Below are 18,417 nucleotides of genomic sequence, written 5' to 3'. Positions count from 1 at the left end.
AGGACAGATAATATTTCAATTAATTTTTTAATACTTAAAAAAAATTTTTTAACATGTATTTATTGTTGAGAGAGAGACAGAGCACAAGTGGGAGAGGGACAGAGAGAGAGAGAGGGAGACACAGAATCCGAAGCAGGCTCCGGGCTCTGAGCTGTCAGCACAGAGCCCAACGCAGGGCTCGAACTCATGAGCTATGAGATCATGACCTGAGCCGAAGTCGGACACTTAACCGACTGAGCCACCCAGGTGCCCCCATTTATTTTTTTAAAAGTTTATTAATTTATTTTGAGAGAGAGTTCAAGCAGGGGAGGGGTGGAGAGAGGGGGAGAGAGAATCCCCAGCAGGCTCTACACAGTCAGCATGGAGCCCGACGCAGGGCTCAAATCTACAGCACTGGGATCATGACCTGAGCCGAGATCAAGAGTCAGACACTTAACCAACTGACAGACACTTAACCAACCACCCAGGCATCCCAATATTTCAATTAGTGAGGACACAGAAAGATACAAAAAAAGATACCAAGCATGAAAAAGAAAAGCCTTTTATTAATTATTTTAAAGTAATCTTCAAAAAATTTTTGAAGTTTATTTTTGAGAGAGAAAGAGACAATGCAAGTAGGGGAGGGGCAGAGAGACAGAGAGAGAGAGAGAGAGAGAGAGAGAGGGAGACAGAGAATCCCAAGCAGGCTCCATGCTGCCAGTGCAGAGGCCCATGTGGGGCTCAAACCCACGAAACCCTGAGATCACGGCCTGAACAGAAACCGAGAGCTGGACGCTTAACAGGCTGAGCCAGCCAGGTGCCCCATCACATAGCCTTTCATTAATTATTAAGGTAAGTTAGAGATTTCAAGATCCTATTTGAAAGTTAGATTTTAAAGTTAGATTAAACTCTGGGGCACCTGGGTGGCTCAGTCGGTTAAGCAATGGACTCTTGATTTCGGCTCAGGTCATGATCTTCCGGTTGTGAGACTGAGCGCCGAGTCTGTTTCTGTGCTGAGGGTGGAGCCTGCTTGGGCTTCTCTCTCTCCATCTCTCCCTGGCCCTCCCCTGCTGTGTGCGTGTGCTCTCTCTCTCTCTCTCTCTCAAAATAAATAAATAAACATTTAACATTAGATTAAGCTCATCCCCAGTTCCCATACTCTATTAGATCATTTTCTTTTATTTTTTTTTCAAACTAAGTATTATCAAAAATTACCTTGTTTGTTTCTTATCGTTACCTGAACTAGAGCGACCGTATCAACCAAGTTGTCCAGGACAGCTCCAGTTTACATGTGCTGTCTGGCAAAATTTTACTTTTAAAAGTGTCCTGATTTAAGCAACAAAGTATAAGGATGCTCTACACTTGACTCAGAAATTATTGGTGAAACTTAAAAAAAATTGTTTTGGGGGGGGCGCCTGGGTGGCTCAGTCGGTTGAGCGTCTGACTTTGGCTCAGGTCATGATCTCGCGGTCCGTGAGTTCAAGCCCCGCGTCGGGCTCTGTGCTGACAGCTCAGAGCGTGGGGCCTGCTTCGGATTCTGTGTCTCCCTCTCTCTGCCCCTTCCCCCCTTGCGCACACTCTTTCTCTCTCTCTCAAAAATAAACATGAGAAAAGTTTTTTAATAAAAAAAATAATAATGTTTACCTTGTGTTTCATTTTATTTTTACTAATAGGGATATTATTTTAAACAATCCTCAATTCAAGTAACGCCCAACACTCTGCTAATACCTTTTTTCCTTCCCTTCATTTCTCAGGATTTAAACTTTAAAGACTCAGCCTATACCTTTTAAAGATATCACTTAATTTTTTTCTAAAAACATAATGTATGCTTTATTCACTAATAAGAAACTCAGCTAGATTACCAAACTAGCCCCTACACACACTGGGAAAGCAGTTCTAAGCTGTCACTCTGAGATAACCAACTAGAAGGTGCACAGAAGCAGGAAGCATTTGAGGAGGAAATGAGTTCCACATAAGAAGTCAGAATCGATGAACTAAGCATATATACTTAGTGGGCAATAAATGAAACAACTCACTGGGGGCTCAAAGGCATGCAGCGAGGAGCCTTTCATCATGCCGAGAACTGCCGGGTTGTGCTGAATGGCTTTTCGAATATTATAAACATGGAGAAGCTCGGCGTGACCAGTCACAGCGGAATGTGCTTAGCGCCCAAGCCAGGAACAGTTCGGTTTTGAGGATTGAGAGCCATAAACCAGCTGCATCCCGGCCCCGCCCTAATCCCCACTCCCGAACCCACCTTTTAGGTCTCCGTTCCCATCCATGTCACTGTCCTTGAAAGATCTCGGGTAGATCTGGTACATGGGCCCCGCCTGCCACCAGTCGAGACACTTTGGAGAGACGGCGATGATGGCTATGGTAGCCCCGATGAGCACGAACACCGAAGCCACGGTGAGCCAGAAAAGCACCTCCCGGGGCAGCCGGTAGCGGGCCTGGCCTGAGAACTGGAACAGCACCTCCTTGGGCATGCCCGCATAGGGCCTGATGTCCTTCAGGTCGGGCTCCACAGGGTCAAGGGCGGCCACGGCGCCGTCCAGCCGGCTGCCTGGGTCCGGGTCCTTCTCCAGGATGTCTTCGTTGTGGACAAACCCGTTGTTTGTCCGGCATCCCTGCATACTCATCCTGATGGAGTCTGTCTTGCCTTTATTCTCAGCCATGTCCCACAGCCTTATCCCTTCAGAGGGCCTTCCTGCAATAAGAAAGGTGGAAAGGTGGCTTGCTGAAGTGCTTGGTCCTGTTAATGAGCTTTCATGGTTTATAAATAAACCTGGGCGGACAAAGTCCAGCCAAGGAAGAAAGGGTAAAGGTAAAAGGGGTTTTAAAAAAAATTCTCTCTACATCAACCCTTGCGGCTGTTGTGGCTACTGTCCCAACGCTGAGGGATTCAGACCTGGACGGGAACAGGGGCACGGAGGAGGGGAAAGGGGAGGAAGAAGCAGGGTTCCACCGCAATTTAAATGTTACTTGACTGGGTACACCAGTGTTCACGGCAGCGTTATTCACAATAGTCAAAAGGTGGAAACAAGCCAAGTGTCCATCAAAGGATGAATGGACAAACAAAATGTGATATATGCAAACAATGGAGTAATATTCAGCCATAAAAAGGAAATCCTGTCACACGCTACAACATGGATGAACCTTGAAGGCCTCATACTAAGTGAAATAAGCCACAAAAGAACAGATATTGTGTGATTCCACTCGTCTGGGGCACCTAGATGAATTTATAGAGATAAGAGAGTAGAAGGGTGGTTACCAGGGGGTGGGAAGAAGGGAGTCATGGGGACTCACTGTTTATGGAGTACAGAACTTCCATCTGGGAGGACGAAAAAGTTCTGGAGATGGAGAGTGGAAGATGGTTGCACAATAGTGTAAAAGTACTTAATGCCACCGAATTGTATACTTAAATAAAGTGGCAAATTTTATGCTATGTATATTTTACCACAGTAAAAAAAAAAAAAAAAAAAAAAAAGTTTAAAAAATGGTCCTTTTTAGCTAGGTAGGAGAAAAAGAAATACTGAATTTTGCAAGCGGAAACAGGCTTTTCTGTATGTTTTGTTTTAAAGGTCTCTTTTCTTCCTCCAAATCCAAGAGGAAGAGTGTCTGGAGACAGGGAACAACAACACTTTTGTAACTGAAGCTAACTTTATTTTATCTCAGTCCAGGACAACCCTATAAATAAGCTTGTTGTACACTCAGTTGGACCTCAGGTGCCTCCAGTCTTGTTTTCTTTCTTTTTTTTTTTAACGTTTATTTATTTTTGAGACAGAGAGAGATAGAGCATGAACGGGGGAGGGTCAGAGAGAGAGGGAGACACAGAATCTGAAACAGGCTCCAGGCTCTGAGCTATCAGCACAGAGCCCGACGCAGGGCTCGAACCCACGAACTGCGAGATCGTGACCTGAGCTGAAGTCGGACGCTTAGCTGACTGAGCCACCCAGGCGCCCCTCCAGTCTTGTTTTAGATTTTTTAGCTTCCATTCATTGAAGTACCCTCTGAGGGTGGGGGAAGAGAAGATGGGGAGAAAGGATTCCATGTCTAGCAAGTTCAAGTGCTTTACTATAGATAAATATAAATGCACTTAATACACGCACTTAAGAGTTATTTAATCATTGACAAGTGCAAAATACAACATTTGCAAACCCGAGCAAACTGCACTAAAGTTAGGTGAGCTTTCCTAGAAGATTCTTCAAGGCTTCCAAGAATGTGATGACTCATGGTTACCATTTAATCAATGGAATTTAAACAGCCTTATGACTCATTTGATCAGATAACAAGAATTTTTGGTTCTTTAAATAAAGCTATATGAATTCTTAACATTCCTGTATTTTTTTATAGAATGGGTTGGAAGCAGTGTGGGGTACACAGGAATAAACCATTTGATTGTGTCCAGGTTATTTTTCTAAAAGAGTAAATCCCAATACCTAGCTCATTGAATGCATCCAACATGGCATCTGTCATTAATTATGCATACTGTGTATTTTTTTAAAAATCAAAGGAATTCGGGGCGCTTGGGTGGTTCAGTCGGTTGAGCGTCCGACTTGGGCTCAGGTCATGATCTCATGGTTTGTGAGGTCGGGCCCCATGGCGGGCTCTGTGCTGACAGCTTGTAGCCTACAGCCTACTTCAAATTCTGTGTCTCCCTCTCTCTCTCTGCCCCTCCCCTGCTCATACTCTGTCTCTGTCTCTCAAAAATAAATAAATGTTAAAAAAAATTTTTAATAAAAATCAAAGGAATTTAGCATTATGTCTTGAAATTGCTTTATCTCTCAAACACATAATAGTAATTTTCACAAAAGAATCTAATTATTTTTTTTTCTTTTCAAATTTTTATTTAAATTCTAGGTAGTTAAATTACAGTAGGTTTCAGGAGTAGAATTTAGTGATTCATCACTTATATACAACACCCAAGGCTCATCATAACAAGTGCCCCCCCTTAATACCCATCACCCAACTAACTCATCCCCCACCCAAGTCCCTCCATCAACCCTCAGTTTGTTCTCTATCATTAAAAATCTCTAGGGGCGCCTTGGTGGTTCAGTCGGTTAAGCATCCAACTTTGGCTCAGGTTGTGATCTTCCAGTTCATGGATTCAAGACCCCCATCAGGCTCTGTGCTGACAGCCAGGAGCCTGGAGCCTGCTTTGGATGCTATGTCTCCTCCTCTCTCTGCCCCTCCCCCACTTGTGCTCTCTCTGTCTCTCAAAAATAAATAAATGTTAAAAAAAGAAAAAGACTCTCTTAGGGTTTGCTTTTCTCTCTCTGTCTTTTTTTTAAAGTTTATTTATTTTTGAGAAAGAGACAGAGAGCGTGAGTGGGGGAGGGGCAGAGAGAGGGAAAGAAAGAATCCTAAATAGGCTCTGCATCATCAGTGCAGAACCTAATGTGGGGCTCGATCTCATGAAGCATGAGATCACCACCTGAGCCAAGATCAAGAGTCAGACACTTAACCAGCTGAACCACCTAGGTGCCCCTCCTCTCTCTCTTTTCTTCCCCTTCCCATATGTTCATCTGTTTTGTTTCTTAAATTCCACATGAGTGAAACCATATGGTATTTGTCTTTCTCTGAGTGACTTATTTCATTTAGCATAATACACTCTAGCTCCATCCACATCATTGCAAATGGCAAGATTTCATTCTTTTTGATGGCTGAGTAATATTCCTGTGTGTGTGTGTGTGTGTGTGTGTGTGTGTGTGTGTATACCACATCTTCTTTATCCATTCATCAGTCAATGGACATTTGGGCTCTTTCTACAGTTTGGCTAAACAGGACCTAATTCCTGAAATTCTGTTACTATTTGGGGGAAAAAACAATGTGCAAAAATACCCATAGTTTCAAAATAATTTTAAATTATACAAAATAGCTTTTAGTTATAAATCCTTAAATTCTAATTATGCAATCATATAAATGCAGAGAAAACTCTACATCACAGCCTTCAAGACAGAAATGCTCCATTTCAACTTTTCTACACCCAAGATGGGGCTCAAACTCAGGACCCAAGATCAAGAGTCACACGCTCTACTGACCGAGCCAGGAAGGTGCCCCTCAACTTCTCTAAATTTTATTTAAGATAGCAACAATACTTTAAGCTTCCAGACATGCAAACTAGAATCTTTTAGAAACAAACGAATGATTATCTAGTCTTTGGTGGAAGGATTTCTTTAAATAAGAAAAGCAATCACAAAAGAAGATTGCTTAAATAGATTGAATAAAATTTTTGAATTTATTATATCATAAAATGTAGTCACTAAAAAGCATATGCCAAGTTGGGAAATATATTGGTAATAAATATGCCAGAGAGCTATGTCTTTAACATTAAAGGGACATAAACATTGTTAGGCTTTATATGTATGTATATGAAAGTTCATGATATCAAGTAAAAAATATGTATGTCAATAGAAAACTCAGAAAAAAATATAAAGACATTTCACACAAATTAATTCGCTAATATTAGAGAAACAAAGGAACATTTCCAATCACCTTGGCAAAGAATTTCTAAAAGATTATAGTGCTGGTGAGTGTCCAGGGTAAATTGACATAATAACTCTAGAAAGTAGTTTGGCAATGTGTATCATGAGTTTTAACATTTTCAGAGTAATAAATGAAGCCAGGTTTTAAAATATAAACTCCAGTAAAATAAGGAGTTGGTACGAAAGAAGGGATAGGCCAAACGATCAGTTGAACAGATTGGAGTCACCAAAAATAGACCCCTATTCAGAAGGGAATTTAGAACATGAAAAGGCAACATTTCAAATTAGGAAAAGAAAGATTATTTAGTAAGTGATGTTGGACAAATAGCTAGCTATTTGAAAAAGAAAATAAAGCTATATAGCTTTCCTTATTCCTTACATCAAAATAAGTTCTATGTAGATCAGATTTACAAGTAAAAAGTAAAACCATAAAAATGCTAGACAGAAATTTGTGAATTAAAAAAAAACCTTGGACTTGGAAAACCTTTCTAAATAGAATATGAAATATAAAACCTAGACCCTATAAAGGAAAAAATTTATCAATTTTTTTAATGTTTATTTATTTTTGAGAGATAGAGCATGAGCAGGGGAGGGGCAGAGAGAGAGGGAGACACAGAATCTGAAGCAGGCTCCAGGCTCTGAGCTGTCAGCACAGAGCCCAACAGGGGGCTCAAACTCACAAACCGCGAGACCATGAGTAGAGCTGAAGTGGGACGCCCAACTGACTGAGCCACCCAGGTGCCCCTTACAAAATTTAAAAACAAACAGAGCAACCCACAAAGATAGAAGGCAAATGGCAAACACATATGACAGCTAATATCCATAATACAGGAATTGATTATACAAACTAATACCAAAAAATAGAAAAATGGACAAAGGGTATAAAAAGTTGACAGGAAAAAAAATACAAGTGGTTAATAAACACACAATGTAAATTTCACCCAAAATTAAAGAAATAGAGACAAAAACAAAAACGATATACTACTTTTAGACTATCATTTTGGCAAAAATGAAAGACTTTGGTGATACCCAGCATCCAAAAATATAGAGGGAACTGGCACTCATACATTCGTGCATACATTAGTGCAAATTTTGTGTAGAACAATTTGGGAGTCTATGTCAAAATTAGAAACTGCATAACTTTTGACTTGGAAATTACACTGCTAAAAACTTACCTTGAAGATGTAACCAACAAGACGTATGTACAAGGATGTACACTGCAATAAAATTGAAGACAATCTAAATATCCATCATTAGAAAATAATTTAAGTAAATTATGGTTGATTCAGACAATGAAATATCACATAGCTCCTGCAAAGAACAAGTTTATAGGGGTGCCTGGGTGGCTCAATCAGTTAAGTGTCTGACTTCAACTCACATCATGATCTCACGGTTCATGAGTTCAAGTCCCACATTGAGCTCTCTGAGGTCAGCACAGAGCCCACTTCAGTTCCTCTGTCCCCCTCTCTCTCTGCCCCTTCCCTGTTCTCATGCTTGCTCTTTCTTTCTCTCTCTTTCAAAAATAAATAAATAAGCAAACAAACAAACAAATAAATAAATAAATAAATAAATAACATTGGGGAAAAAAGAAGTTACTGCCATAAATACTTAAGTGCATGAAAAAAAGAACACGTTTATATATCTCTGCTGATAAAGAAAAATGTCCAAAATACAGTGTGAAGTGGAAAACAATGTTTTGGAACGGTACAGATAATATCAGCAGAGTTGTGTGGAGAAAATTGGACACACATGTACACGTGAATATTTCATTCTCAGCTAGTGGTTGACTGAGACTAAGAGAATGAGGTCAATAATCCTTGCACTTTTACTTTTCACTATTTGCCCTCAACATATACAACTTTTGTAATAGAAGGAAGGAAAAGTTCATAACCTTTAACTCAGCAATTCCACTCCCAACAATTTATCTTAAGGAAATAATTCAACATAAGAACAAAAATTTACATATAATGAGGCTTCTAAATTACAGTACTATTTGTAACAGCAAACACGGGGGTGCCTGGCTGTCTCAGTCAGTAGAATGTGAGACTCTTGATCTCAGGGTTATAAATTTGAGTCCTGTGTTGGGTGTGGAGATTACTTATAAATAAAATCTTATAAGAGCAAACATTGGAAACAAGCTAACTGTTCAGTGATGCAAGACTAGCTAAAACATTATTATAGATCCATGTGATACAATATTAATCATCAAGTATATTTTCTAAGATTTTTTAAAAAATTTATTTATCCATTTTGGGAGGGAGAGAGAGAGAGAGAGAGAGAGAGAGAGAAGCAAAGGGAGAGCAAGAGAGAATCCCAAGCAGGCTCCACACCGCCAGCATGGAGCCCGAGGCTTGGGGCCCAAACCTACAAACTGTGAGATCATGACCTGGGATCATGAAGTCAGATGCTTAACCAACTGAGCCACCCAGGCACCCCTATTTTCCAAGATTTTTAATGGCATGGAAGAAACCCCACATTATCATGCTGAATGGAAAAATGAAGAATATAAAGAAATTATCCCACTTATGTGAAAAAAAATTGCATGTATATCTGCAAAATCCTACTAGAAAATATGTTTACAGGGGCGCCTGGGTGGCTCAGTTGATTGGGCATCCGACTTCAGCTCAAGTCATGATCTCACGGTTTGTGAGTTCAAGCCCCATATAGGGCTCTGTGTTGACAGCTCAGAGCCTGGAGCCTGCTTCAGATTCTGTGTCTCCCTCTCTCTCTCTGCCCCTCCCCTGCTTGCACATGTTCTCTCTCTCTCTCTCTCTCTCTCTCTCTCTCTCTCTCTCCCTCCCTCAAAAATAAATAAACATTAAAAATTTTAAAAAAAAAGAAAAAATGTTTAGAGTATTTATATCTGGGCTCTAAGATTATGTGTGATACTCATTTTGTTCTTTAAACTTTTTTGATTTTTCTAATTTTTCTATAATTAATATGTATTTCTATTCCATTGGAAAAAAATATTAAGTCAGGAAACCCTGAGCTGGGAGTCTACCTAGGCAGGCGGTAGAGATCAGTAATAAGGTGACTTCTCCTAGCAACAGCCACCCCAAATTCATAAACACCCCATACTTATATCCAAAGTAAAGAGAAAAAAAGCAAACTTCAAAAAGTAGAAAGAAAACAGAGAAGAATTCAGTGAACCAGTACTGAAACACCGACAGAAGAGGCAGTTAGCAGTAATCTGGAAAAGAGTACACAAAGCTAAGAATTCCACGTAAGTACAAAGCTATCAGTATCACTTTCTTTCAAGGAGATTTTAAAAGGAAATACCGATTGTAGAAAGCCAAACACACTACTGTTAAAACTTTTAAATGTGACTAAGGAACAAGAACACTAAGGAAGCTTTAAGAGCCAACAAGGATAATCAGAACAAAGAATCAGAGATAATGAAGATAAACCCGCTTGGTAAATTCAAATCCCAAGTGCATTACACAATCACGATCATAAAGCAGAAACGAATGAAATATCTAGAAAACAGGAGATAGCACAACGGGGAATACCACAGGATCCAGAAACACCCTGTAATTAAACAAAGAAACAAATACACAGAAGTAGTAACCAGTAGGGGGAAAATATATGTATATAATGAATTTTAAAGCCATCATATCATAAATATCATCTCAGCAGCAAACCCACCAAAGTGACATTCAACATATAACCTGCCAGGTTTGTGAAAATTTGAAAAAGAGGAAGAATTTTCCGTATTTCATTCACCTATTTACAGCCTCTCTGAACTAAGGGTGGGACCTGTTGCAATGTTCTCTCTCGGGTTCCCAGCGTCTGGCTCAGAGGCTGGTACATTACATGAATAAGAGAACAGTCACTTAAAGATGGATGGACGGAACTCAATGCTGAAGGAGGAGGAAAAGGAGAATGTGGAGGAAACGGAAGAGAAAAAGTGGAAAGTACACTCTGCACAAAAATGTAGATTTGTATCACCTAGCCAAATGTTCCTGCCTTGAAACGGTTTCATGAGTGAAACTGGAAGTCAGAGGAAGTGAGATGCATCACGTGCTCTCTGATCTTGGGGCCCACTGCCAGCTTCGCTGAGGCTTCTGTTACCTCACCTATAATATTAAACTTGGTTCCAGGGTGACTATTCTAAATACAGTCCAGAGTAAAATGTTTCTTTTTTTTTTTTTAATGTTCATTGATTTTTGAACTAGAGAGAGTGCGAGCAGGGAAGAGACAGAGAGAAAAAGAGAGAGAGAGAGAGAGAGAGAGAGAGACGCAGAGGATCTGATGTGGGCTCCGCGCTGACATCCGAGAGCCCCGATGTGGGGCTCAAACTCATGAGCCGTGAGGTCATGACCGGAGCCAAAGTCAGACCTTTAACTGACTGAGCCACCCAGGTGCCCCTGAAATGTTTTTTTTAAAATAGTTCTAATTAGAAGGAAACAAAAAATAGATTTATCCCAGCTAGTGAGGGAAGTTAAACTTACATCACCACTGAAATCAAAGGAGAATATTTAAACATGTTTCTGCTGAAAATTAAACTATTTTAAAACACTTTTATAATCAAATATAACCAAAAAATGGCAAAAGAAATGTGGACAGAAAATGAGAGTGTGACAATGTCACAAGACAGTCTTTCTACGCTCCACATACAAAGAATTAACGCAAACATACAAATCAATAGCTAAATTACATTCAATACAAGATTAAAAGAGATAGCAAATTATATCTAGGAAATTAACATCACATAAAAGTCACTGCATAAAAAGTATTTGCTTGATGGGAATAGAGAAATATAAATTAAAACATTAAGGGTAAACACCTGGGTGGTTCAGTCAGTTAAGCAACTGATTTTGACTCAGGTCAATGATATCATGGTTTGTGAGTTCAAGCTCCATTTCGGGCTCTGTGCTGACAGCTCAGAGCCTGGAGCCTGCTTCAGATTCTGTGTCTCCCTGTCTCTCTGACCCTCCCCACCCATGCTCGTCTCTGAAAAATAAACGTTAAAAAAAATTCTTAAATGTTAAGGGACATGATGGATTAATTGCATCAATAGCCCAGTTAATGGTCTCCCTGTATGCATGCCTTTTGTCCCATCATTTCTTAGACCCTTAACACACTGAGCCTTGGCTTTGGACATGTGGCTTGCTTTGGCCAATGGCACAATAACAAACTTGAAACAAAAAGAAGCTTTAAAAATTGCTTGTGCATTTCTGCTTTTCTTTTGCTCTCCTGCCATCACCATGAGATTATGTCCAGGCTAGCCTGCTGAAGGATAAGGGTGGGATGTGGGACATGTGTGAAGGAGTGTAAAATCTTCCCATCCAGGGTCTTCTAGACCAGCCAGTCCCCAGGCAGTTGGCCAATTGACCATAGATGCTTGAGCAAGCCCAGCTGTGACCACTGGAGGCCACCTAGTTCAGGTCCGCCAAACTGCCCATCAATTGTTGTGTCATGAAAATTAATAAATGGTTGGGTTACTGTTTGGTTCTCGCCTTTAAAAAACAGCTTTATTGAAGGATAAGTGACATACAATAAACTGTACTCATATAAAGTATTTAATTTGGTAAGTTTTAACATGTGTATACACCCATCACCACGATAAAAAATAGTGAATATGCTGGGGCACCTGGGTGGCTCAGTCAGTTAAGCGTCCGACTTCAGCTCAGGTCATGATCTCACGGTTTGTGAGTTCGAGCCCCATGTTGGGCTGTGTGCTGACAGCTCAGAGCCTGGAGCCTGTTCTGGATTCTGTCTCCCTTTCTCTCTGCCCCGCCCCTGCTCACACTCTATCTCTCTCAAAAATAAACATTAAAACAAATTTTTTTTAAATAGGGAACATGTCCAACATGACATGACTGCCAGATTGTCTTCCCAAGTGGCTGTACCATTCATTTTGCATTCCCACCAGCAATGAAGGAGAGTTCTTGCTCCACTTCCTCACTAACACTGAGTGTTGCTATTGTGCTAGATATTAGCCATTCTGATAGGAGAACAGTGACGTCTCGTTGTTGCTTAGTACATTCCTTTTTACCTCTGAGTAGTATTCCATTGTGTGAACATACAACTGCTTATAACTGAACACTTGGGGCTTCCCCCCCCCCCCCCCCCAGTTTTTCACTATGACAAATACAACTGCTATGAACAACCATGTACACGTCTCTGTAAGGATACGGCTTTCTTTTCTTTTGAGTAAATACGAAGGAGCGGACTGGCTGGATCACATGGCAGGTATATGGTACATAAACCTTCCAAGGAAGTACCAAGCCGTTTTAGAAAGTGGTTGCAGCACGTTTGAGAGTCCTGGTTCTTGAACATCCTTGCCAGCACTTGCTATGTTCTGCAGGTTTAATTTTAGCAATTCCGGTAAAGAGGGAGTGGTATTTCACTGTGATTTTAATTGGGGCATCCCTAATTACTCATGCTGTTGAGTATCTTTTCAGGGTTTATTTGCCATCCGTGTACCTTTTTGGTGAAGCTGATGTTGGCCATCAGCCGGGGGGGGTCTCCGTTCTCTCCACATGGACCTGTCCATGTAGTCTCTCCATGTTGGCCATGTTGGGCTTCCTCATAGTATTCTGGCTTGGTTCCATACGTGAGTGTCCCAAATGAAGAGAGAAAGCAAGGCCGAAACTGTATCCTTTTTCGTGACCAGCCTCAGAAGTCACATAGCCCCTTTTGGACTGTACTTTATATACAAGCCCAGAGCCTGGGTGTGAAGTTCTGGGGTAAAGGACATGGACGCAGGGAAGCCATTGCCTGGGATATTAATGCAATTAGTCTATCACGTACTTAACTCTTTTTTCATCAATCGTGGTGAAAAAACACAGAAGATATACCGTCTTGGGGCTGCTGGCTGGCTCAGTTGGTAGAGCCCGCCACTCTTGATCTCCAGGTTGTGAGTTCGAGCCCCATGCTGAGTGTAGAGATTACTCAAAAATAAATTGTTTAAATTTTTAATGTTTATTTTTAAGAGAGAGAGAGAGAGAGAGAGAGAAAGAGAGGGAGAGAGGGAGAGCAGGGGAGGGGCAGAGAAAGAGGGAGACAGAGGATCCAAAGTGGGCTCCATGCTGAGAGCAGAGAGCCTGATGTGGGGCTCGAACTCATGAACTGCAAGATCATAACCAGAGCCGGTCACTTAACTGACAGCCACCCTGGCACCCCAAAAATAAAATCTTTAATATATATAGTGTCTGAACATTTTTAAGTGTATAGTTCAGTATTAAGTACATTCGCATTGTTGTGAAACCGATCTCCAGAAATTGTCGCATCTTGCAAATCTGAAACTTCACATACCCATTAAACAACTCTTCTCCCTCCCCTCAGCCCTTGGTAACCACCATTCTACTTTCAGTTTCCATGAATTTGACGACTTTAGATTCCTCATATAAGTGGAATCACACAGTACTTGTCTTTCTGTGACTGGCTAGCTTATCTCACTTGGGATGATGTTCACAAGATTCATCCACATTGTAGCCTGTGTCAGAATTTCCTTCCTTTTAATTAAAAATAAATGTTTATTTATTTTTGAGAGAGAGAGCACGAGGGGGCAGGGGCAGAGAGAGAGAGACACAGAATCTGAGGCAGGTTCCAGGCTCTGAGCTGTCAGCACAGAGCCTGATGTGGGGCTTGAACCTGTGAACTGCGAGATCATGACCTGAACCGAAGTTGGACACTCAACCAATGGAGCCACCCAGATGCCCCAGAATTTCCTTCCTTTTTAAAAACTGAATAATATTCCATTGTATGTATATACCATCCATTCATCTGTGGGACATTTGGGCTGCTTGTATCTTTTGAGTATTGTGAATGTTGCTGCTATGAAATTGGTTGTGCCAATATGTCTGCAAGATCCTACTTTTGAATTGTTGTGGATACGTATCCAGATGTGGGGTTGCTGGATCTCTATGGCAATTCTATCTTTCGTTTTTTGAGGAAACTCCGCATCGCTTTCCATAGCAGTTGCACCGTTATGCAATCTCGCCAACATTTTATTGTGCTATTTTACTGTGGTTTTGATTTACATTTTTCTGATGATTAGTGGTACTGAGAGCATCCTTCATATTCTTGCTGGCATTTGCGTATCATCTTTGGAGAAATGTCGATTCAAGTCCTTTGCCCCCTTTTCAAATCGGGTTATTTGATTTTTTGTTGTTGCTGAGTTGTAACCATGTTTAATTTGTATTTCCAACAGGCTGCTAACAGCACCAGGTGCAGCCCTGAGCTGATACTTCGGCCTGATAAGAGGTGTTTCTGTGTATACCTCAGGCCCAAATTGGTGATGATCACAGCCAGGGGATTTCTATGGCCATTGTCAACCCAGAGCAACTGCTATTGATAATGACACTTCACCACTGTGCCTTCCTGGTGGCCTATCCTCCAGACATTACAAAACGAAACAACATACACACAAACAAAAAACCCTAATAATGTCCTAATGTGACATCATTGGCCAACGATGTAATTGCATCCACAGCATAATGGGCTGATTGATCGAGTGTTTGAACCTTGGGGTGTTTCAATTCTCTACCGCTTAAAGACTGTTCTCAAAAAAAAGTCCAGAATCACAAAAGAAATAATGACACATAGCATCTGGTCTTTAACAAAGTTCTATTGAAAAAGATCACCCAATAGTTAAGTGCCAAGTTACCCACCCTGTGGTAAATACTTCAAATTCAGACACACTGAACGACTCCAGAAAACTTGTAATTACTAGCACCGGGACACCGTGAGCATGAATCAAATCAAGAGCTACACTCATCTGAGAACACTGTGCATTAGAGCTTCACTGGGACACTAACGTTACTCTCTGCAATTTAAAGCTGGGGGAATGTGGTTGTTGGATGTTGAGCGAATTCCTCCATTCCCAGGCCAGACCCAGTATTCTGGGGACGGGCGGGGGTCTATGTCTCCCGGACCTTTAATGGACACTCTCTTAGCAAAGCTGGGCTCAAAGCCCAGACACATTCAGCATGACTTTGGGTGCCGGATCAAGGTCTCTGAGAACATGTATCAGAGGACAAAGTGCCAGGATAGGTAGAAAAGACACAAAACGTGTCCCTACTTTAAGGAAATGGCTTTGCCTACAGCTAGGCATATACACAAACCCACTGTGAATGTGTTCCTTTGAAATAAAGCCCACTGACCCAGCACAATCTGTCAGACCATTGACCTTCTCAATAACACTTCTATTGAAACTCTATAGCCTCCAGTGGCTTCTCACTATAAAGAGGACAAAGTCCAAATAACTTGGCCTAAAGTCTAAGCTTCAGTCTATGCCAACCCTACATTCTAATCTTACTTCTCTCTTAATATCTCCAATCAGTGATGTTCACTGTTCCTTCGCCGCAGACTAGGCACACCTCCTTCTGGACATTTGTCCCCACCTCTCCCGAGTCCCTGCTCTGTCCGCCTTCCCCACCATCAGTATTATTCCAGTGGACACTCATCTAGGCGCCCCCCCCCAGAACCCTGTGTTACTCGTTTGTATATTCATCCTTATAATTTCGGTTATTTTAACACATGATTTTATTTGGCCCTCCCACTCCGATGACTGAGCACTGCACCTGTTACCACAGTGAGCAGGTCGGGTCGTTGTCAATGGTCTTGCCGGCAAAGGAGCTTGGGGATCATCTCGGGCAAGCCTCTGCCAACTTTAGTCTGGGTACAAATCTTCTGTAGGTCTTGTGAAAGTGCAGGTTCTGATTCAGTGGTTTTTGGGTGGAGCCTGTGCTTCTGCCTTTCTAACCAGCTCCCAGGTGAGGCCAGTGCTGTGGTGCCTGGACCACACTACAGGAGGCGGAGACCTGCAGGACCGAGGTGGCGCACATGGGTGATCGGGCAGCATCGGGCACAGCAGAAAGGAGCAGGCTGGTGGCAGATTAGAAGGCTCCTGTCCGGCCTACGGGGGCAGCGGCCACTCAGCTAAAGTGACAATGAAGAACCAAGACTGACAGATCTCCTCTTTCCCGAGAAGCTGTGAAATCTGCATTAATATGTAGAATTCGCCCAATTTTATATGTGGGCAATTAACTCAAATCCACGTTTGAGAGGATCAGTAGAACACATCCCTAATCTCTTCATTAAAAAATTTTTTTCTTAACGTTTATTCACTTTTGAGAGACAGTGTAAGTGGAGGAGGGGCAGAGGGAGAGGGAAACACAGAATCCAAAGCAGGCTCCAGGCTCTGAACTGTCGGCACAGAGCCCAACGCAGGGCTCGAACCCACAGACTGCAAGATCATGACCTGAGCCAAACTCCAGCACTCAACCGACTGAGCCACCCAGGCGCCCCACTCCTAATGTCTTTAAATGGCCCTCTGTGTGACTGAGTACTCTCGGTCTTCATTCATTTTAGCTTTTTTCTTTTTTTTTTAGTTTATTTATTTTGAGAGTGAGGGAGTGAGCATGGGAGGGGTAGAGAGAGAGGAGAGAGAATCCCAAGTGGGCTCCACGCCATCAACTTGAACCCACGAACCTTAAGATCAGACCTGAGCCAAAATGAAGACACTGACACTTGGGACTCCTGGGTGGCTCAGTCAGTTGAGCATCAGACTTCAGCTCAGGTCATGATATCATGGTTCATGGGTTCGGGCCCCATGTCAGGCTCTGGAGCCTGCTTGGGATTCTGTATCTCCCTCTCCCTCTGTCCCACCCCTGCTCACACTGTGTCTCTGTGTCTCTCAAGAATAAATAAACATTAAAAAAATAATTAAAAAAAAGAGATAGACACGTGACTAACTGAGCCACCCAGATGTCCCTGAAGTTTTAGCTTTCTTTCTGTAACAGCCTTTATGTAAAGATCAGAGTTTTTCAAACTGAAAAAACTACTTCAAGGAAAAAAATACTCTGTAGCCCTAACAATGAATATTTGACTTGACAGTCTGTGTATAATTAGAACAATGATCCCCAAACTTTGGGACTTTCTAGGCAAAAAAAAAAAAAAAAAAAAAAAAAAAATCCAAAAAATGGGGGGAAACCAAAAAAAAAAAAAAAACAGTACCAACACTTCACTTTGTTCAATAAGGAGATTAAAAAATAGTCTACTCCTGGGGTGCCTGGGTGGCTCAGTTAGTTAAACGTCCGACTTTGGCTTAGGTCATGATCTCATAGTTCATGGGTTCGAGCCCCACATTGGGCTCTGTGCTGACAGCTCAGAGCCTGAAGCCTGCTTGGGAGTCTGTGTCTCCTTCTCTCTCTGCCCCTCCACTGCAGAGACTCTGTAGAGAGACTCTGTCTCTCCCAGTCTCTCAAAAATAAATAAACGTTAAGAAAAATTTTTTAAGATAGTTTACTCCCAATATCTTATTGTATGAAGGACATTGTGATGCCAAAACATGTAGGAAGAACATAAATCTTAGATCAAAGGATAATTCTTTAAGTAGGCTAAATTGTAGCTTTCAAGGGAAAACTATACCATTCTTGTTTTTCTAATTTTGTGAGAGACAAGTGCAAACTTTGACTCAAGTTCTAGTTTGACAGAACCATTGATTATGTAATCCCTTCTGTTTGCAGGAGAGGAAACTAAGATGCCCAACAACCATGTGACTTGCTCATTGCCACCTGTTTTAGTGGCATAGCCAGTGCTCTCCACTGTTCTTGCTGGGGGGGGGGGTTACAATCTTACGATAATTCACCTCCACTCAGCCTGGTGAGATGCCAAAGTCTTGGACCAAAGAGATGTGGGTTTGAATCTCAGATCAGCAACTTATAAGTTCCGTAGTCTTGGGTCAATGGTTCAACCTCTTTGGATGGATCCCAGCTTTTTTATCTGTTATACTTATTCCACAGGGGTGTATGAGGATTAAACAAAATACATGTAACATTTTAAATTCATTTAGTTAAATTTAAATAAAAATTAAGTACAATATTTAAAAATTAAATTAAATAGCATATACAAACTACCTACCAGGGTTAAGAGGCTCCTCTTGTAAAGATTGGTTAGCTTCCTCCCCAACAAAGAGCACATAGTGAGTCCAATGTCCTTGATA

The 18,417-nt window shown here is 41.5% G+C and overlaps 1 protein-coding gene across 1 annotated transcript in view; it reads right to left on the bottom strand.

The window, feature by feature from the left end:
- The window catches only part of SLC3A1 (solute carrier family 3 member 1), a 50,689-nt gene extending 34,145 nt beyond the window's left edge, over positions 1-16,544 (bottom strand). The window contains exons 1-2 of the mRNA XM_047068333.1: positions 15,995-16,544; positions 2,237-2,686 (exon numbers count right to left, since the gene is read on the bottom strand). Of these exons, the coding sequence (XP_046924289.1) occupies positions 2,237-2,654 (418 nt within the window). The 5' untranslated portion in view covers positions 2,655-2,686; positions 15,995-16,544. The remainder of the gene's footprint in view (positions 1-2,236; positions 2,687-15,994) is intronic.
- Between the last annotated feature and the right edge of the window lie 1,873 nt (positions 16,545-18,417).

Source organism: Lynx rufus, unplaced genomic scaffold, assembly GCF_022079265.1.
Source record: "Lynx rufus isolate CCGP_SWC_20201006 ecotype Redwood Valley unplaced genomic scaffold, mLynRuf1.p SCAF_8, whole genome shotgun sequence".
NCBI lineage: Eukaryota > Metazoa > Chordata > Mammalia > Carnivora > Felidae > Lynx > Lynx rufus.
This window is presented reverse-complemented; position numbering and strand designations above follow the sequence as displayed.